General features: G+C 42.2%; 1 protein-coding gene across 11 annotated transcripts in view; it reads left to right on the top strand.

Moving 5' to 3' along the window:
• Nucleotides 1-20,219, top strand: part of LOC147126711 (monocarboxylate transporter 2) — a 50,622-nt gene extending 30,403 nt beyond the window's left edge. The window contains exons 2-6 of one of the 11 annotated variants that reach the window (XM_086022915.1): nt 474-574; nt 13,286-13,526; nt 15,132-15,275; nt 16,482-17,270; nt 17,832-20,219. In XM_086022915.1, coding sequence (XP_085879041.1) covers nt 13,310-13,526; nt 15,132-15,275; nt 16,482-17,270; nt 17,832-18,106 — 1,425 coding nt within the window. In that variant the 5' untranslated portion in view covers nt 474-574; nt 13,286-13,309 and the 3' untranslated portion in view covers nt 18,107-20,219. Of the gene's footprint in view, nt 1-473; nt 575-5,800; nt 5,921-7,573; nt 7,596-8,036; nt 8,203-8,807; nt 8,976-9,132; nt 9,155-9,560; nt 9,705-9,921; nt 10,174-10,590; nt 10,696-12,384; nt 12,491-13,285; nt 13,527-15,131; nt 15,276-16,481; nt 17,271-17,831 lie in introns of those variants that run through there. The other 10 variants (XM_086022920.1, XM_086022918.1, XM_086022923.1 and 7 more) reach the window with 10 other exon arrangements.
• The last annotated feature ends 1,228 nt before the right edge of the window (nt 20,220-21,447 follow it).

Genomic DNA, 21,447 nt, shown 5'->3' with positions numbered 1-21,447 from the left:
CTGTATTAATTAAAAAGTGCGCGTCCATTCAGACATATTGGAACTAACGAGTCCAAATGACATTTTTTGCTCTTGCAGCGTTGTCGTGTTTCGATATCGGCGACATTGTCAACAAAAGAGGCGGTAAAGCACACCTTCAATTCACCGTCAATGACTCAGGGTTGAAACGATCCATCATCAACTGCCCTTAAGTCATTTTCTCCTGTGAAACGTATTCAATGACATCCATGCAACCTTTGCGAGAGAAACACTTTTCAGATCAGTACATTTCATACGAATGATTCAGCTGGACATTTGTGCGACGTTATGAGGGGAATAACACATTCTCGAAGCATTTTGGTGAGCTAACCTCTCTGCGGGGAGAAAAACAAACAGACAACAGCATCCCAGCAGGAATCCGGTGGCAGGAATGGCATGCTGGAGTATTTTTGCCTGTTTGTAGTGATTGATTAGATCCCTGTGGACTCTTGCAGGATTTTGGAGAGCGTCCACACGGATTGCTTCCTCATGGCCTCCTCTTTCCGATGGCCGCTTTCAACTCGAGGAACTTCAGAGGGACGCCAGCCACTTTCAAGTAATATCGACTTTTTCTTTTACTGCTCTGACTCCGATCATTAGAAATAGGCGTGCAGTAGCTGGGAGGGAGGGAGATGCATTTGTTGTTTTTCACCGAATCAAAACCGTCCCCATTCATTTGAAAATGCTGTGTTATGCATGCTGGGCCCGTCGTTTTCAGTGGCACACTGAACATGGAGAACCATTAGAGACGTGGTAAGGCGAGTGAGTATTTAATCTTTCGGTACTCACATATACCAAGTACCTGTAGTACTTTTGATATGTCAAATTTCATTTAAAAAAAATGTTTTTTTCTGACGCAAATGATAATTCGCCCATGTGCCAGTCTGCTGCAGTATAGCACCAACTACTGCTGAGTAAGATTTACTCGATGTCCGATATTTTTGGCCTTAAAGTGGAAATCAACCCAACATTTTTTTCAAGAATATGTTCAATGCACGCCCACTAGTTGAAACAGGGCATTCTGATTAATATTGCTTTTGTGGGATGGGAGTTAAGCAGCAAAATCCAGCCCTCTTTAGCCTTCTCAGGGGGCGGCCATTTTGTTACTTCTGTCAACTGAAAATGACATCACAAATACGACAACAACCAATCATGGCTCATGTTTAGAAAACAGGTGAGCCGTGATTGGTCGTTATCTGAGCCCCGAGACACTGTGATGTCATTTTCAGTCGACACAAGTGACAAAATGGCCGCCCCCAGAGATGGCTAAAAACGGGTGGATTACTCTTATTCCACAAATGCAATATTTATCAGTGTTTCAACTAGTGGGCCTGCATTGAACATATTCTTGAAAAAAAAATACGTGTGGCATTATTAGAAAGCATTCTTTCCTCTTGTAATTAATTAAAAAAAAAAAATTTTAAAAACTCTTTTTTTTTTACATTTCCGACTCACCTTTCCCCCTAGCAAGGACCTTCATTCCACTACATTCAACGCAACACACGGTGCACAGCAGCTCTCACATTCCTCTCCTGGCAAAATCATTTATTCTAACCACCGCCGGATTTGTTTGGTCACAGCGGCGCCTGCTTGATAGATACTCTTCTGGCTGCGAAACGCCTCCAATACACCCCGAAGCGCACCTCCAAACCACTCTTGGGATACTTGGTATGATATGCGGAGCCCGGTGTGCCAGAGCCTTCGCGGTCTGCGTGAAGCGCACACACACTCACACACGTTGGCGGCGATTAATGCTGCGCGGGGCCGACTGCCAGAAATTATACTGAGAATAGCAACAGTGCGCAAAAATGCCTTCCCAGCATGCCTCGCTCCAGGTGACTCCCAGCACAAACATACAGCGCATGGGTGGAGTGTCGGGGAAGGTATGCGCGAGTGTATTTGTGTTTTCGGGCTTGTGCAAACTCACTAACAGTTCAGAAAATATTGGCAGCCTCACACATTAAAGCGTATTTTTTGAAGGCAATTATTAAATTATGAGTAACGTTGGGCAAGTTACCTGGAAAAATATAATTGCTTAGCACCTTGCTTGTAAAGTTTTCCTCATTTCTCCCGAGACCAAAGAAACTTTAAAACTTTTTTTTTTTTTTAACCAGAAAGTTGTTCATGTCACAATCATCTTTCTCAGAAATATTTTTTTTTCTGTACTGATAATGTGAAAACTAGTGCTGTCAAGGGATTGAATTTTTTAAACTAATTAATCGCAAAGTTTTCCATAATCGATCGCGATTAATCGTATTTTTCAACTACAATTTTTTACGAAGCTTGGAACCGATATTTACTTGAGCAAAATCTTGGAATTCATGTGCAAAAGAATAAAAGTGTATTTCGATTCAAAGACTTTTCTATTCGCTTCCTTTGATCCTTGAATATGATTCTCTTTGCGACAGTGACTCTCCTCTAAGTTTGGCTGCACAGTGAGCCTGCTACAGGAAGTAAATCAAACTGAGTTAACTCAGTTATTTTTTTTTTTAGTGCGTTATGAAATTCAAATTAATCTCCATAGTTAATGCTTTAATTTTGACTGCCCGAGTGAAAACAAATGCTGCCTTTTGAAAAAATGTCTTTTGTGAAAAAATACGTAAACACGACCAAGAATTTCGCAGCTTTGCAAATTTTGGGGGGGAGCTTATTCTCTTATCCGCTGGAAAACTCACCAAAAACTATAAATTCAGTCAGACTATAATCTTGTCTAATCGGAAAAAAGTACTTCTGTGGGCCATTACAAACTTTTTTTGGTATCGTCAACAATTTTAATGCTGCAACCCTGCCCTGTTCTCTCAAATTCTTTTCTCATGTAGAGTTGCACGCGCAAAAAAATATTTGCAGCTTGGAAGCACATACCTCGGGTCAAAAGACTCCAACATGTGGATGCATCACTGCTTTTGGAATGTAAACGCTCGATTCGCCGCCATTTCTTCCTTCCTTGAGAAAACCGAATGATACTCAACTGTTGCGCCTAGCAACAACACAGCAGGTCAAACATGAAGTGCGGATACGGCAATTTGGCGAGTTTAATATTTTATGACGATATTCAAAGCGCGCGGAGGATTTTTGCACGCGCTGCCAATATGAAGCGTTCTAAAGCGTCCCTCCGCCGCACAACAGAGGCGCGTTTGAGCCGAGAGAGAACAGTGTGGCTGTTGTCAGCACGTGGGGCTGACTTTTTGACGGGCAGCTGAGAGGCTCCAAAGTGGCCCGCGTTAAGGTGGGCATTGTGCGCCCGCCGCCAATTACACGTCGCCGAGTCACAAAACAAAATGTCCGCTGTGCGAGCGGCTCATAAACGCGGCAGTGTGCGGCGCTCGCCAAGGACGTCTGCCTCTCATAATTAATGGGATGACTGACTCGGGGCACCGAGCGTGCTGACCAAGAGACCGATGGCCGTAATTTGTCAACATAGGCCTTTTCGCCCCATAATTTCATGTAAACACACATGCACGCTCTCATTCAACCCCGCGAAAAAAGTTTAGCTTCCTCAACTGCGCCGTCTTGCTCTTGACTCCAGTGTGACGGAAAATCGAGATCTTAACAAGGAAATCAATGGTGATGACAGTATCCAAAAGTTGGGGAAACAATCACAGCGCACATGCATCCACCTTGGGTTCAAGGTCAGGGAATGTAGGACATTAGCTGGAGGTTCGATTCTAATTATTGTTCACCCTTCAGCGAGAATCGCAGCCTCATTCGTTGAGCAATCATCCTCGATTAGTTGATTCATTTTGGAGCGCTGCGCTTTTTATTCACTCATAACCGCACCGAGCGCTCAGAGAAAGGCTGACGAGTCCGTTCAATATCCAATTTAACTTCCCAATCAACCTTTTGCACTTTACCTCCATTTACTTCGCAAACATCGGTTGGCTCTCCGCCAGGCAAAGGCGAAACCGCATTTGGGTTAATATTTCATTCTCGTAAAAAGGGTCGGCGTGTGAACGCACTGGCTGTTTTATTTTTCGCAACCATTATTAATAAATCATCTGAAAGAGCATCTGAGTGCGCCTGGTCTTTACTTAAGAAGCGTCGTGGGGGTTCAAATTTAAGAACAGAAGGTCCCAAGACGCTCGCAGTGTTCGGAACAAAGCGTTCGAGTCGATTGAAAGCGCAAGTGTTGACACCTTTTCTCATATGGTCGCGCTCAAATCCCATTTTCATCCGTCAAAGTATGGCGGCGGTGGCATCCAAACATCAGGCGTCGATTAAAAGTAAAAAGTTTCCACTTTTTCCTGAGCCCTTTTTTTGCGCCCACAGTTTTCTTACCTAGTGCTGCAAAAACGATTACATGTCGATCATTACCTAAAATACATTGAATTAAAATGCTGCAATGAAATTAATACAAAGCAATAGAAATTGGAAAAAGTAGAAACAATAGCTCTCAGCTGGTAATATATAAATAATGATAATAAATTTATAAAATTTTGGGCTGCAACTAATGATTATTTTAAGAATTAATCTCTCGATTATTTTTGTCGATTAATCAATAAAACATAAAAAAAAGATGTTATTCCAAATTGTTAGTGCAGAAAACGCACCAACATGAATTAATGATGATTCTGCCCTGGTGTGGTCCGAAACATGTCAGAAAATTGGCAAGCGCGTTGATCATTGTTTTCCAACGTACAAGCAGATGTTTGCAAATTATTTTTGGGAAAACACAAAGACCAACAGCTTCATGGAAGACTACAGAAATCGGAGAATATTTGCTCTCGAGAATCGGACGCCCCGAGTATTTGGACAATTTTAAATTAAAAAAAAGTCTCCCATTTGGAACTGTTCATAATTCCCTCCACAGACTTTTTATAGCCACTCTATCTGGATTTTTTTGTTGTTGTTATATTTACTTCTACTAATTTTTTCGATCTTCCGACACAAAGCGCTGGCATGTTTCTCTGCCTCGACTACAGCTGAGTTCTGGTAAACAAGGCGGTAGTCACGCCGCAGCAGGGCCTCCTTTCCCCCGCCGAGAGCCTCCAAAACGCAGGGACCCCCCACCTTCACACGCTCACTCTCTCTCCTCACCCCCCCCCGCCCCCCCTCACCCCTCCTGCCGGCTCGGACCAGCGGTAGGTCCCAGCGGTGATAAAGAAAGCACAGCTGTTCAAACAGTTGGACGGAACACAGTGGGGGTGGTCGGAGGACACATCAACATATTTAAATCAATGATCTGTGCACGTCAACAGACCACCTGAAAAGCATGAAAAACATGACACTCCCTGCCACTTTCGAATACCGTAAAATGTTCCCCAAATCTACATTTTAACTTTTACACCTCCTTTGTAGTAAGCATCGGCTTCCAATTTTGGACTCAAAAGTAACCGAGTGTGTTCCAGTTCACGATTTATTGAATGCATCTCTGGGGGTCATCAAATGAGCATTTCAAAGCGTTTGAGTTGATGAAACCGACTGACAAGTGAGTCAGGCACGGGTTCGAATGTAAAACAATGACCCGAGGACAATGTATTGTTAATGGGTGACTCATTGTGCGTGGACATTTAAGCTGTCCTGCTTTTGTTGAGGGGGAAAAAAAAAAAAAAAAACTCAGGTTCCCTGAGAGAAGTGAAGAAGTGAATTCAGTGTGCTGAAATTAAAATAACTGTAAAACAGTTTGAAAAAAAAAAACAGACGGGTGATTTTCGTACGCATGCCTAATATTGTGTAACTTATATTCCTTATACACTTTTGTCAGGTTTGGACGGTTGCAGTTTGCAGGATGTGCAGATGCGCCTCGGATGGGCGACCCCCCCCCCCCCCACACACACACACACCGAGGTGTCGAGGTGAGAAGGCGGCCTCACCTCGCCGCCCCCTCAAAAGCTGCTCCCCCCCACCCGACCGCAAGCAGCTGGGCCCTTGTGGAAACAAGCTGACAGCGGAGGTAAACATCAAGGTGTGGAAAGAGCTTCTTCCTTCGGTGGTCTCATCAGTCAGGCTGTCTCGCTCCATTTGTAAAATAACACAGGTGGTAAACACACAGAGAGGGGAATATACATGTAGATATGTAAAAATGACACCGACTGCTCTTGCGTTCTGTCACCGGGGGCATAGTGGACAGCTTTATTGATCAATCTACTACAATAACCATATTCCCCGTCATTATTCAGGGCCGATACATTTATACTGGCAAATTGCCTTCAACGACAAAGTACCCTACTGCTGTCTTTGGTCCCTAACACAAAAATTAAACATAAATTGGATTGTATGTTTTTATGGTCCATTTGGAAAAATTTTACTGCGCTCATAAAGACTGGGGGAGCTCTCCTCTGTGGCTCTGTTCAAGGACAACTTATTTCAGGCAGTGCTGACCTTATAGCGACCCCTGCTGTCCGGATACGTCAAGGAAATTTGACCAACATCGGCCCAAAATGTTTTTTTTTTTTTTTTTTTTAATATAATTACATTAATGACCCAATTAATTAAATCAAACCTCATTTTTTTTTTACATTGAATTCAAACGTCTGCTTTAGTGATTGTGTTAAATAAGATACTGGTATTGTTTTTAAATTAAGATACCATGAATTGTTCTTCACTATCATATCTACATCAAAATGTAAATATTCCTTCCTGAGAGCTCAAGGTTGAACGTATTTCCTTATTCGACACAATTCATGTATGGAATCGTGTGTAAACGTTGCTCTCTGCTGCGTTGTTTATTTCCCCCCCCGTCTTGTATTTCTGATTGGGCCGTTTTGGATCGGCGGGGTTTCCGGCAACTCTCATGTTCGTGTTTTTAGTCGCGGCGTGAAAGCTATCACATTTACACATGAGACAGCGAGTGAGGAGCATGGGAACGATCGCAGGCGATATTGAAATGTGTAAACGCAAGAGGTTGCGGCCCTGCATTAAATGTTCATCGTGGCTAAGCAGATAAAAACTTTGGCAATAAGGCATGTTTTTGTGGGGTCCCGTGGACCTTCAACTTTAAGCATTGAGCTTTTTATTGTAATGAGCATTTCTCCAGGCATGCCCCAGATATCCAATTTATGAGAACGGAACGTATAGCCGTCTCGAGCAATATCTTTCGCGGGCATAAAAAACACTGCTGCGACTTTTTAACGGCCACTTTTACTCGCATATCCGCTGTGGCGTCGTTTGAGAATGTAGTGCGATAATCAAAAGGATCTCGGTTAAAGGCAGTCGAACGTGTTTAGGGATGATAGCAGCAAAAAAAAAAAAAAAAACTCATCTCGGCAATCTCAATGTCAAATATAAGATACGACTCTTATATTTGAATGTTATCCGTTCTGGCAACACAGTCATTTTACCTTTGACGCATGTCATCTGGCGTTCGACTATTTCTTAGATAATAGCGTTACATCGTGGATTTGGGATGAAAACTACAGCAATCCCGCTGGGGTAATTTTCATGAACGTACACACAAAGGCGCTTCAAGTTCAAACGGTCCTTATTGTCTTTTGAAACTTGGCAACCGTGTTGATTTACGGTGTTTCTTGGTAGAGACATTTTAAGACTGTAAACCAGGAGTCTTCAATCCTGTTCCTCCAGGGCCGGTGTCCTTAATGGGGGACATGAATATATAAAATGGATGAAAACATTGCTTTATTGTAAGTATACGGACGTGGCCAAAACATTAGGTACACTTCCATAGCATCTTATGTCCAATATAAGTGCTGTATATTTTTTTTTTTTAAGTTTAATGTAGTGTATCTATGTATTTATTTAAATTTTTTTTATGTACATCAAGTACAGTACTGTACAAAAGCCTTTGGCCACCACTAAGTTTGTTTTCATAATGAACACTTTTCACAAATGAATTTTGACATTGTAAACGAACAAGGAATAATAATACCTGGATAATCTTGATACAGCTTTTAAAAAAAAATAAATAAATATACACCATTTCAGTCACTATTGTACCAAAATGACCATCCACCCTCCCATAATCATAATTACGCCTCAAGAAGTACACAGGAAGTAGTTTCCTAACACATGCTCACAAAAAAAAAAAAAAGAAAACAACACATACAAAGCTAGTTTGTCCCCACTTTTATTAACAGTTAAACCTTGGTGGAGGTCTGGGCTCTGCTTAGTGGTCCTGCAGTTATATATGAACATTATGGCATTGTTAATTGAACACAATGGAGGCCTAGAGGTTTTGCACGGTACAGTACTGCATGTATGCTGCTCGAGAGAGAGAGAGAGAGAGAAAAAGTAAGAACACCTTTTTTGGTCTTTTGACCATTGTTCATTTTCCGTAGATAAATTCTCCATATGACAAGCTTTATTCTCTTTGTTTTCTTTATATCTTACATTGTTCTTTTATATTTTTACATAGGGCATTTTTTTTATTGCAAGCGTCATGTGTGTGCTTGTCACTACCACTAGGGGGCGCTTTTTTCACAGCGTCCAAATAGCTATGATAGGCTGTGATGTGCTAATAATGAGCGACTTACATGTGTGAAAGCAGATTTTTTTTTTTTACTACATCCTTGTGGACAGCCTGTCAGTGTGTACTTTTAATGAGTGCGGAAATGAACTGTTGCACATTTTTGTCCCCATCAGCCTACTGTATTGTTTCCCCACGTTGTAACGTCATCGCATCAGAGTCGATTTTTTTTTTTTTTTTTAATTATTATTAATGAGGGGCTGATTATAATTTTTCAAAGCAATATTAGTCTTGGTTCAATCTTGCTCCTTCAGACTAGAATGCGATAATAGCCAACAGTGTCGTAGGCGTAGAGTACAGTAGAATCCTGCAACCGGCGGCGTGGCAATCCCCTGGCTCGAAAATAGCAATGTATGCACCGCCCTCCGCTGCGCCACCAGTCAGGAAATTCAAACAGTCCCCACACGCACGCACACACACACACACACACATTCACTGTATGTACCGGCTCAGAGAGCAGCGGCATCTTTCTCCTCCAAGGTCACTCGGCCTGCAGCCCGTGGACACGCACAGACGCGCCTTTATTCTCCCTTTAAAGGTAAACTAACGTTTAACACGCGTGGAGTGGATCTTAATTTCCACGGGATTAACCGAGTTTTCGCGTTTTTTTTTTTGTTTTTTTTTTGAGCCGCCATGCGTTGACATGATGAGAAACGTATCCGCAAGCGTTGAGGATTAGTTCCATCTGATCGCGTGTGTTATGGAAGACGTTCTGTGGTGCGTTCACGTGTTGCCCGTGCTGGAAAATCCCACTGGCGCATCTTTTAAAGCAGAAGTTAATTAAGTGCTGCTATTTTTGGAGCTCACGGCCGCTAGACCTCGAACTGCGTCCCTCTCCTTACATCAGCAGCATCACATGCCGTAGACTTGCATCACTTTTTGCAAGCCACGTGCTGTGATAATATAATTCGTATAGGTCGGATTAAAAGGCGTTAGCTGTTGTGCTAGTAGTAGCAGAAACCGCGTGACTCCTAAATGATTCATCGACATGTAAACGTTTAAGCAGGGATGACTAAATAATAAATAATCGATTTTAGCTATTTGAATCTATCATGTCTGTTTTGCTAGTGGTGGTGTTTTTTTCTTTTTTGCATTACTGTGTGACTTTTGTGCATACTAGTTGGAAAACGACTGTTACGCTGATGTGGCAGCTGAGTTTGGCCCCTGTCTATCTTAGCCTGTAGTGTTTTTTTATTTTTTTTTCGGGATGGGATGGTGGTGGATCGGGTTTCAAGATCAGGACCTCTTTCCATGTAGTCTGAAGGAGGTTTGTTGTGAACACAAATGAGCTTTGTGAAAACACTACCACCACTTGATGGAGAACTTGCCAATACTCCCCCCCCCCCCCTCCTTAAAAAGAAGCTTTTGGTTTTGATCATTCTGATTGGAATTGATTGCATCTTGATCATGCAGGTTGATGACATTTTAGTGGATGATCATAGCCTCTTGATGCCTGTTGTCTTTATCATTTGATCCCTTTGTTCTAGTTGCTTTGGCAATGGAGATATAATCCTGTTTGTTTATTTAAAGCTTCCGACCATGGACGAGTGTATTTCCTGGATCAGCTGTCATGTTGACTTTAATTGCGAGTTGCTAATGTGTCTTTAACGCTTCGCTATTCCTGCCGCCGGTCCAAGGCAACTTTGAGATTACCTTCGAGCCAGCATGCCATAACTTTCATCGCCATGCGACTTGGATGGCCGGCGGGCGGGGGGTCAGTCCGGGGGCTGATGAGGGTAACGCCGACCGCCGCTCACTGTTAGAGGTCGAGTTTCCCTTTGTGGCGCTGGCCATAGTTTACAACACCTGTTTGTTTGGATGCCACTTATATGTTCCAAAGGTCCTATCATTTGTGGAACTGCAGTATTTTAGGAGTGCCTTTATTAATAGGATTCAGCCATGCACCCACCCTGGCATTTGTCAGTTATTAATCTTTGTGATCATTAAGTACCAATCAGGCAAATTCAAACATTTGAAGTGATCACGCTGGGAAATAATTTGAGGTTCTCCGGTGTCTGCAGGAAGTTGTATTGCGAGCTATTGCATCAGATAAATGAAGCATGTAGCCTTAAGTTAAAAAAAAAAAAAAAAAAAAAGTCAAGTAGGGCTGGGCATCTTGAGCCAAGAAATCCGATTTGAAGACTGCTAAGTCTCAAAACCACACAGCAGCAGGCTGAACCTTGTAGCTCTTGCGAAAATGTGCCCTCGTTTGGCAGACAGACACCGCGGCGTGCACTCGTTTGGCTCGACGCTCACTGGCAAGTTGCGTGTTTTGACTACGTGGTCGGTTTCACTTTGTAGCGTGCCACCGTGACACATCAATAACAAAACAAGCGTTCAAAATAGCCTAATCGTGATGTTCTCGGCTCCAGGTTGTCACTTCCGAGTCCGGCTGACCTTGCAGCCGGTAGTGGACGACAACGCGGCGTGAGCTGAGTGTTGACTTTGTGACTGTGAAAGCGGTGACTTTGCTGACTACTTATGTGCTTAAAGGATATGTGTGATCAGGAACCAAAAGCCCAATTTGTCCTCCTTGTATTGAGCCAAAATTCATCAGTTTAAGCTTCTTCAACATTTTGAGGCTATTCCGCATTGTCCTTATTGACAATTCATGCTGTACAGACACTGTGATCTCTTGACAAAGCAACATTCATGCAAGTACATGATTGCTGGAAAGTCAACACTTTTCCGACATTAATATTCATTGTTTATTGCCAAAAGAAAATTGAGGTTGACGTATTAAGTGAAGTGACATTGATTTTTGTGTAACTTGGGCACCTGTCTCCAAATCACTTGAGGCTTTGGCAAATATTTTTTTGGAGATACCACGGCGTCTCATACTCCACAACAATAAGGTAGAACAATATCAGGCACACGGTGGATATTAAAAGTCTACACACCCCTGCTCGAATGCTAGGTTTTGTGGTCTAAAAATATGTATTTATTAGTGCTGTCAAACGATTACATTTTTTTTTCACTAATTGCAAAATTTTCCATGATTAATCGTATTTTTTCAACTACATTTTTTTACGAAGCTTGGAACCGTTATTTACTCGAGTAAAGTCTTGTAATTAAAGTGGGAAAAAAACAAAGTGTATTTCGATTGAAAGACTGTTCTAATAGCTGTTTTTGATCCTTGAATACGATTCTTTTCCTGTAAAATACAGCAGTTGAACAATACACCAAAGACATACAACTAATATGGTTAAATGAATCTCCATAGTTAATGCTTTAATTTTGACAGCCCTAGTATTTACATTTTCAATTTTTTTTTTCAAACTTTAGGGTAAAAGAGGGTCTGTAAATGTCTGGCAGAATGAGTTAATGGTGGGAAAATTTTTGGGAATGATTTATCTTTTGTCAGATTTTTTTTTTTTTTTTTTTTTTTTTTCATATAACCTGGCGGTTCAGTTGAATTTAGGCGAGTACATATTATGCGTATTCTCTCACATACGCTCAGACACCCATGAAATGTTTCTGCTTTTTTTGAGTGAACAGTTGTGAAATGTCAACTTCCTCTTTACAACATACACTAAAGCTCACTTAGGTCTGAACACATCTTTACCCAAGGCGCTTTTTAGTGCTACTTTAGGTGTGTTGGTTGTCAGATTTAGATTCTGATGTGCTGTCTTGTTGCTTTAGTGGAAACATGACTAAACGCATCTGACTCAGCAACGCAAACGCTGATTAGAAGGTGACGCCGTTGGTGTTTTAGTTGAAGTGCGGCTCAGGACCTTTGTGTTCATACGCACAAAGGTCATTGTGCTTCACCGCGACGGCATGCCAGGCAGCACACAATTGTATTTGTTTGTTTGCTTTTGTCAAAACGCTCGGCGGGCCGTTTGCTGTGGCTCCGCCCCGTTTCCACCGCCCCCCCCCCCCCCCCCCCGCCCCCCCGGCGGCTTATGGAGCACGGGGCGGGCTCAAGGTGAACCGTGGGTTGGGCTCAACCTTGAGTCGCAGGTAACGACGAGCACGTGGCCCCAACAAGGGAGGTGTAATAGCTGTGGGTCAGTGTTTGCACTTGCTTCCTACCAGGATACAGGACTGCTGGTATGTACCCCCCCCCCCCACCCCCGCCTCCCGTCTTGCGCGTCACGTCAGCGCCGGCCGTTTCTTGAAGGGCAATGGAAGTCTTTGTAACAGCCAGCCGTTAGTGGCCTTTGAATTTAGTGACTGGAATTCAAGCATTACCTCACGTGTTCACCGGGGAAAATGGAGTTAAATAGTTGCTTTTGCACTGCATTCCTGGGAATTTACCGCATCAGATCGGAATTTATTGTTCTGTACCGTCTGCACAGAAGTGGGAAATTGCCGGGTTTGACGTGCGCCACACAGCTGCCGCGGTTTTGGAATTGAAGAAAAATAGCATTGTATAGGGCTGCTCGATTATGATTTTTTTTTTTTTTAAATCACGATTATTTTGGTAATTTAAATCACGATTATTCAGAGGATTTATTTTTTGGTACGAAACAAGAGAATGTTTTAATGTAAAAAATACAAGCGCAAATCAATTTCTTTGAAACACCATTTTGGACCAAACAAAATAGATCAAATTAGTTGCTATTAGGGATGCAAGGAATTCATCGAAACTCGATTAAAAATCGATTTAAATCGAGACGAATCGAACTTGGACATCTCGGCACTCGCAAGCCCTATACAGCAACACCTAACAAAAGACAACACACCTAGATCATTAGAATATAGTAATTTAGAGTCTTAAAAAAAATGATGTCTTTATTTTTTTTTCCATTCCAGATGCATACCAAATGTATAATTTCAAGTATGTATAAGGCTTTCCTGCCCAAAAAAAGCTCAACAGTTTCTGTGTAATTCCTCTCGTTGCAGTGAATAGCCAGTGTCGGTCCAGAGATGCCGCCCCCAGTGACCGGCCCCCCCGCCGTGCCCCCGCCAGACGGCGGTTGGGGCTGGGCCGTGGTGGTGGCGTCGTTCATCTCCATCGGCTTCTCCTACGCCTTCCCCAAAGCCATCACCGTCTTCTTCAAGGACATCCAGATCATCTTCGATGCCTCGTATAGCGAGATCGCGTGGATCTCCTCCATCATGCTCGCCGTCATGTACGCCGCAGGTCAGTCGCGGCGGCCATTTTGTGTCCATTTTGACTCCGTGGAGCTTAGATCATTTTAATTATTTTTTTATTTTTTTTATTTATTTGCGATTTACTGTCTTTGGCATTTACTGAACAAATCCACTGCGTGAGTCACCGTATCCATTTGTTGCGTAAGCACTCACGCGCGGGACAAGAAACTGAACGCGGACATCGATAGGAATAAAGCTACTCGTTTGACGAGCGAACACACAATACTGACAAACGTAGAGTGCGTCCGCAGGTCGTACGCACAGCTGCTGCTAACGGCCGTCATAGGGAATCGTCTTTCCAGGCCCTCGTCGTTGATCAGTACAGATGGTGATAACGGCGGTAGATAGAGCGACGGGAGGATTACAGTGTGGCCAGATGGCCGCTGTGGCGGCGCCTCGCACAATGCCAATGTGGGAAATAGAGCAGGTGAGCGGAGCAAGACCGACTGAAAGCATATTAGATCATATATAATATAGTGAATGTGATAGTTTGGGCAGAGTTAGAGTAAGAAAAAAAAAAAAAAAAAAGTTTTTTTTCAGCATGTTATATCAGGCAGCTGTATGAGGGGAAGCATCGCTCGCTGGTGACGCGTTCAATCGGCAGACTGCGCGCCGGCGTGGGATCAGTGTAGTTAATCCGAGAGAGAGAGTGAGAGTTGCCCTTGGGTGAGGCCGCATCCAAGCGAAGACGGGTTGTTGACGGGATGGAATGCAGAAACAATCGCGCTATGAAGACGGTTGGCTTTGCACGTTTTGCTTTTGTGTCAACGGTGACACAGAAGGGACAAAACGGCCACATTGTTTGAACATTTAAGCGAACTTTTTTTTTTTTTTTTTGTTATTCTTTTTTCGATGCATTTGCTGCCATTGAAGAGTCTACTTGTCAATTGGATTTTCAAAATCTGATGCTACACCATTGTAGATTTCAGCCTTGGAACCAATTTTAATTCACCACAACCACCAGTAGATGGCAGCGATGCCCCGTTTTCGATCAGTCCACTGGTTACGAAACGGCTGCAACATGTTTAACTTCCCTTTGTTGTCCTGCTCATTATAAAAGGACTGAAAAAGTCAGAATCAGAACAGCTTTGAAAGTTGCTCGGCTTCTTTTGTATCAACCAAAAGTAAATCACAACACCCATTTTGCCACAGGTCACCCTCTTTTTTGGGCATCCAGGTGGTTGTTTTGGTGCACTGTGTGTTAGGCCAGGAGATGATAAGATTTTCCCCCAAAGGAAGTTAATGTGCACTTTGAGCTCCTGCTTGGTTTTACCTCTCACCAGATGTAATTAGGGGTGTGGGAAAAAAAATGGCCAAGATTTTCGGCCGGCAAATATAATATCGATTTTTCAACTTCTAATATCGATTTAGGCAGTGTGTAAAACTCCATTTTTAAATTATTTTTTCTTTCAGAAAATGTGCAAAAACACAAATAATAAATAGGATGTTTTGAAGCAAATGGTTTTGACTCAATTTGATTTTGATATTAATATCGTGATATCGCAATATTGTGTATCGTGATTTGCCTACGCTCACCCCCTGGATGTAATCATCAAGCTCCCTCTCATTGGGGTCTTTTGTGTCTGCGTCTCAGGTCCCGTCAGCAGCGTACTGGTGAACACTTACGGCTGCAGACCCATCGTCATGATGGGGGGCTGCCTGTGCGCCGTGGGCATGATGCTGGCTTCGTTCTGCAGCAGCGTGGTGCAGCTTTACCTCTGCATCGGCGTTATTGGCGGTAAGTCCCTCGCAATCCCCTTAACTGGAGTTCCCTCGATGAGCTTCTGCCTCTAAATAGGCAGCCGGAAATGAACCAATGTTGACATGTCGGGTTAATGTGATCAGGATGTATTTTTAGATTTGAGGTGAGCACGGATCAATCTGATGTTGTCCTCCTCCGATTTGAACAAAATGCAACCTAAATATATGGAAGTACGACTCCTGTACGTCAAATCCAGTTTTCCTGAACCTAATTACAGTTCATTTTCTGTTAAGCACAAACATTACACTTGTTTGTATTTTAATTTTAAATAAGTACACATGAACAACCAAAACAATGATTTTTTTTGTTTTGTTTTAAAAATTCATGTGTTTATTTATACCCTTTTAATGCATTTGCAAATACTGCTAATGGATCACTGAATGCAATTTGAAGATATCACAATCATATAAAATAGCAATCATCATATCATATCAATATATCAGATTATGGGGCTATTTTATTAATTAAATTAAATAGCTAATGGCAGTGTTGAAAAAGATTATGAAGAGATGCATTTAAATATTTAACATTTATTTATTTTTTATTTTTTTAAACATGGAATTTTTTTGTAAACATGTACATACTGTAACATGCATTCAACTTGGTAGTTCACATTTCAATTATATATGTAAAATGTTTGTATGTATAATAAAATGATGAATATGTGTGTGCATGTATTTATTTTTCTGCATATGTAATTTACATTCCTTCAAATTGGTTGTTTAAATGAAAATGGAGGGAAATGAGTGCAAAAAAAACACAATGTTTATGCAATAAAATGTATATCGTCGCTGTCCTGTGAAAAACACTTATCTCCATTTAAAAAAAAATTTTTTTTTTCATTTTCTTATTTTTACATGAATGGTGTTTCCGCGTTGCAGACATTGCGTTGTGAAAATGGAAAAAGTTTCCAAAATGTTTGGTGTTTCTCACAGGACAGCGACGATGAGCTAATTCGAAAAGTTGACAAGTCAAAAAGTTGCAAAAGCAATTTTATTTATTTATTTTTTTCATCCTTACGCGTGCAAATTGCAACTTTTGACTAAACCCTTTTCATGACTAACTTATTCACTGCCGTGGCCGGCTATATTGGTGAATAATCCCAATTTTTTTTTCTGGGCTGGCACTGAAGGAGTGAATATGAACACAAACCAAACGTGTATCTGCTATCTTTCCACATAGGACTGGGATTGGCTTTTAACCTGCAGCCAGCTCTAACCATGATCGGCAAATACTTCTATAAGAAGCGTCCGATTGCCAACGGGCTGGCCATGGCCGGCAGCCCCGTGTTCCTCAGCTCCTTGGCGCCGCTCAACCAGTACCTTTTCAACCACTTTGGCTGGCGGGGCAGCTTCCTCATCCTGGGCGGCCTGCTGCTCAACTGCTGCGTGGCCGGCTCGCTCATGAGGCCCCTGGGCCCGCCGCCCTCCAAGCCCAAAAAGGAGCAAGTGGCCAGCGCCAAGGAAAAGCGCACGCCGTGGCAAACGGTCAACAAGTACCTGGACCTGTCGCTCTTCAAACACCGCGGCTTCCTCATCTACCTGTCGGGGAACGTCATCATGTTCCTGGGCTTCTTCGCGCCCATCGTCTTCCTCGCCGCATACGCCAAAGACATGGGCATGGACGAGTACTCTGCCGCCTTCCTCCTCTCCATCCTGGCTTTCGTGGACATGTTCGCCAGACCCTCGATGGGCCTGCTGGCCAATTCGCGTTGGGTCAGGCCCAAGATTCAGTATTTCTTCAGCTTCGCCGTGCTGTACAACGGCGTGTGCCACCTCCTCTGCCCGCTGGCCGACTCCTACAGCGGCCTGGTGGTGTACGCCGTCTTCTTCGGTTTTGCGTTCGGCATGGTCAGCGCCGTGCTCTTCGAGAGTCTCATGGACCTGGTCGGGGCGCCGAGGTTCTCCAGCGCGGTCGGACTCACCACCATTGTGGAATGCTGCCCGGTCCTCATCGGGCCGCCAATCGCAGGTACTACCGCCAACTTTAATTTCGTCAATACATCCAGGGAGAACGGAAACTTATTTATTAACAATTCCAAGCTAGATTATTTTGGCATTTTTTTGGACACATTATACTTAACCGTAGGCGCACTTTTTCCATTATTAGCTTGTGCAGGTTTACCTAATGCTTTGGCTTGTGCGTGTTTCATTGTCATGTCAACTAGGGATGGGCATAACAATCCGTCACCCGTTGACAGCATATACATTTGCATAATAATAGACACTTTTTAAATTATTACTAGGTCGTGCTGGGACACATGATTTGGCTTGTGAGTGTTTCATATTTGCCAACTAGGGAGGGGTAGAACTAGGAAGAGTTTATGGTCGTCCCAAACGTCTTCCATTTGAGGATTATGGAGGCCATAATTGTCTTTTCAGACATTCAATGCCAGGAACTTGTATTTTTTTTTTTTTTTCAATTGTTTTCAAACGTTAGGGTAAAAGAGGGTCTGAAAAGGTCTGGCAGTGAATGAGTCAAGATTGTTACAATTCATATTTATGATTTTAACACGTTTTTATTGTCGCGCAGGGAAACTGGTCGACGTCACCGGGAATTACAAGATCATGTATTTCTGCTGCGGCGCTGTGGTAATCCTGGCGAGCATTTGGCTCTTCATCGGCAACTTTATCAACTATCGACTCCTGGATCGCGAGCGCAAACTCGAGCAGTACAAGCCCGCCGGGTCGGAGGATCCCGACGCGCTCCGGAAGCAGGCAGAAACCGAGAACCCGGCCTCGGAGGACGCCAACGAACGGGATGAGGAGAAAGGAAGGGAGCCTATGCAACGGGAAACCAACATGTAAGACCTTTTTCCGAAGCTTCCGTAAGTCTTCAGCAACGATCAAACTGAGCTTCAAACCGAGAGAGTGCCTCGCGGTGTTCCACCTGGCTCTTTTCAGGGTCCTCTGCAACTCCTCAAAACTGCCAAAGGTACAAGTGTTAAAAAAAAAAAAAAAAAAATGTGGACAGACTCATCGGATTCAATGTTGACTAAAAATGTTCCAAAATGTCACAAATCATCCACAAAGAGTGTAAATTTAACACATTTAGTGTGAAAAGCCAAGTTGTAGCTATTATTGTCTTCCAAGTTAATCCAAACGTGGCATAAGTGCGTTGCCACTTTTTTTCAGACAGAACTAGCTCCTCCAATACCCAGCATTAAGTCGGCGGCGACGACGGCATTGCAAACAGCGAACCTTTGTCCCTGTTTGTTTCTTGTAGTCGCTCGCATTTAAAGGCGTGGGCGACCATTAAAGCTATAAAACAGCTCCGACTGGTTGACCGTGACGACGACGTCATTCAGCCGGCGAGCCTTAATATGTCGCCGAGCAGGAAATGGAATGCAAGATGCTCATTGTTTCATAATGACTGGCCACCTCCAAGTCCTCCTCTGGCGCCCTCTAGAGAAGCCCCGTGGCATAACAACCCTGCTGCTACTGTATGAGCTGCACTTATCCCAAAAAAAAACAAACAAAAAAAAAAAACCTCCTCAACTCATCTCAGATTGAATGTACACTCCTTCGCGGGCCTTAATAACGAGGCAATAATGACCAAAAACAATCTGCATAACACTGAACAATATACACTGAATGGGCACTGCATTTGGCGCACCCAAGAGATCGGATTATTTTCCCCACAGAACTTGAAGCGTATCAGGTTTATTTTGTCCTTTTGCCTAATGAAGTTCACAGCAAAAACACGTTCTTTGGGCATTCGCTAGGGCTGAACAATTCGAGGAAAATCGAATTGAGAGTTGTTTTTCCCCCTCAATATTTCGATTACGATTTAATATGCGGCTATTTTTTTTTTTTTTTTAAATGAGGACTAACATTTCATCTGTTTCATCGTTGAAATCGGACAGCTCAACACCCGACCAAGAGGTGAATTTATCCTCCAAAAATACGACCGGTCAAATCGCAGCCTTTGCAATTAGATCGTTTTACCATATCGCAATTGTAATTCATCGTTCAGCCCTGGTAGCCATTGCCTTAATTACATGTAGCTAGTGGAAAGTTATTGTTACTGAAGTCATCACTGCTTGGACCTGAAATTCTTTTCATCCTCCAAAAGAAAAAAAAAACCCAACAAAAAAAAGTGCTGTTGGTGCATTTCTCTCAAAGGCAAGAAGTGCTATTGACCAATACCGTCCATGTAAGCCTTTGTGTTCCACAGAATAATATCACCCATGAAAGTTGGCCAGTGTGTCAACATAAAACGGCTGCTACACATTTAGTATAACGGCATTGTAAGTTTCTAGTTCAATGGCGCACTTTATTCCATTGCGTTCCAACTGAGACTCTCCCCCGAAACAGCCGGTTGAAATATATAAATCTATACTTGACAGCGCTTCAGTGTTACACCGTATTTTTATACGTTAGCAGAGTCCACCTTCACTGTGCTTTGTATGACCTTGAATGTTTTCTCGTTGAATCCCTGAAAATCACTATGCAAACATTTTTTTTTTTTCCATGCTGATTTTCAAGGGGGGGGATAAGCTGTACGACCACATTTTCACTTTGTAACACTGCCCCCTGCCGTTGTGTCGGGTTATCAGGATTAGTGCTCTCCATTTTGAGAATTGTTGATGCTGTGATGCGTTGCTGCTGGAGACATGACGTTCTCCTCTTATTCCATGTTGTACAGAGAACTACGTCTAACATTTCATTGTGTTTGAGCTCGCATATTTATTCTCAGAATAAAACTGATGTTAGAATAGGTTAACGAGAAACAGACTTAGAATCTATTTACTGTATGATTTTGATTTTGATTTTTTTGTTTGGGTTGAATTAGCAGGATCCCCAAAAATCTTGGAGGATGATTGTGAAGAAACTAATTTGCTGCTGGGAGGTTCTCACTTGACTCTGGTGCCTTATTCTATTATATCATCCTCATTAAAATGCACTTGCGTTGTTCAAATTTGGGTCTTTTAGTGTGCATTTGGGATTCTTATTCGAGTTTCCAAAAGTGTAAATAACCAACACCGAAGCTTTGCAATTTGTCGTCAAAAATGTCCGACCAGTAGCAGACAAATTGTGTTAACCCTTCTTGTGTCATTTTTTTGTATGGCATCCACTACCTCTGCACACGTCCTTTCACGCTGAGGACAAATATAAAGCACGGGTGTAGATAGAAAGAAACTGCTTTTTTTTTTTGGAAGTCTCGTATAATCACAGTTCAATAAAGTATATGTCCTTCCCAAAAAAACGGAATGTCTGTTTATCTATTATCACATTTAAATTAAAGGTACTGTAAAAAACGGTCATGTGAAATGTCCAGATGAAGTAATTGTTAAAAGTATATCTGTTTTGAATTAATTTCCTTGACAAAAGTAATGGAATACCATGAATAGAAAAAAAAAACAAAAAACGTTTTGATTAATTGAAAAAAAAAAAAATCTGTCATATGACTGAACCATGCACTTTTTACTCTAGTACATTTTACTCCAATGGTTATTTTGATTTAATATTAACATTTGTAATTACTTTATATTTTTTATTTTATGAAATATAATTTTACTTATTTTAATTTTATTTGAATAATCTTAAAGTTGTTTAATTTTTTATATTTTTATTGTGTTGCAATGTAATCTTAAATCAGAGCTATTTATGTTATTATTGATTTAAATTGTTCTCTATCTACCTCTATGAATTGATTGGGTTTTGTTTTTTATTGGACCACAAAATGTAGTGTTTTTTTGGGGGGTGAGGTATTTCCGATTAAATAATTAAAGTAAAATCTCCAGAGTGTAAAACACAGCTGTTAAACTCCTATTTGATCCCATCCGCCCTTCAATACAAAATAATACAAAGGCATTCAATTTTAAATGTTCCACTTCCACCATCAATATTTTTGGTGTGTTATGAAAGTGATACAAAGCAACCATTACAGCACTTCTGTATCTCATGTAGGATGAATTTTTGCTCATCGACCAAATTAAAGTCCTTCTTGTGATGCAATATTGCAGCCAGGGGTCGGAAGGGGCAAGTCAGCACCATGAGTCATAACGTGGACGTAGGCATCCATTAATAGTCGACGCACACGCTCATTGGGATGGGCCCCTGTCTCTCATTAGATGCGACGTATGACTCCTCTTGCTCTTTGGCTGCATTAAACTGGCTAATCAAGCGCGAGTCTGTCAGTAATT

This window comes from Filicampus tigris, chromosome 22 (assembly GCF_054856515.1).
Source record: "Filicampus tigris isolate MCC_2025a chromosome 22, RoL_Ftig_1.0, whole genome shotgun sequence".
Taxonomy (NCBI): Eukaryota; Metazoa; Chordata; class Actinopteri; order Syngnathiformes; family Syngnathidae; genus Filicampus; species Filicampus tigris.
This window is presented reverse-complemented; position numbering and strand designations above follow the sequence as displayed.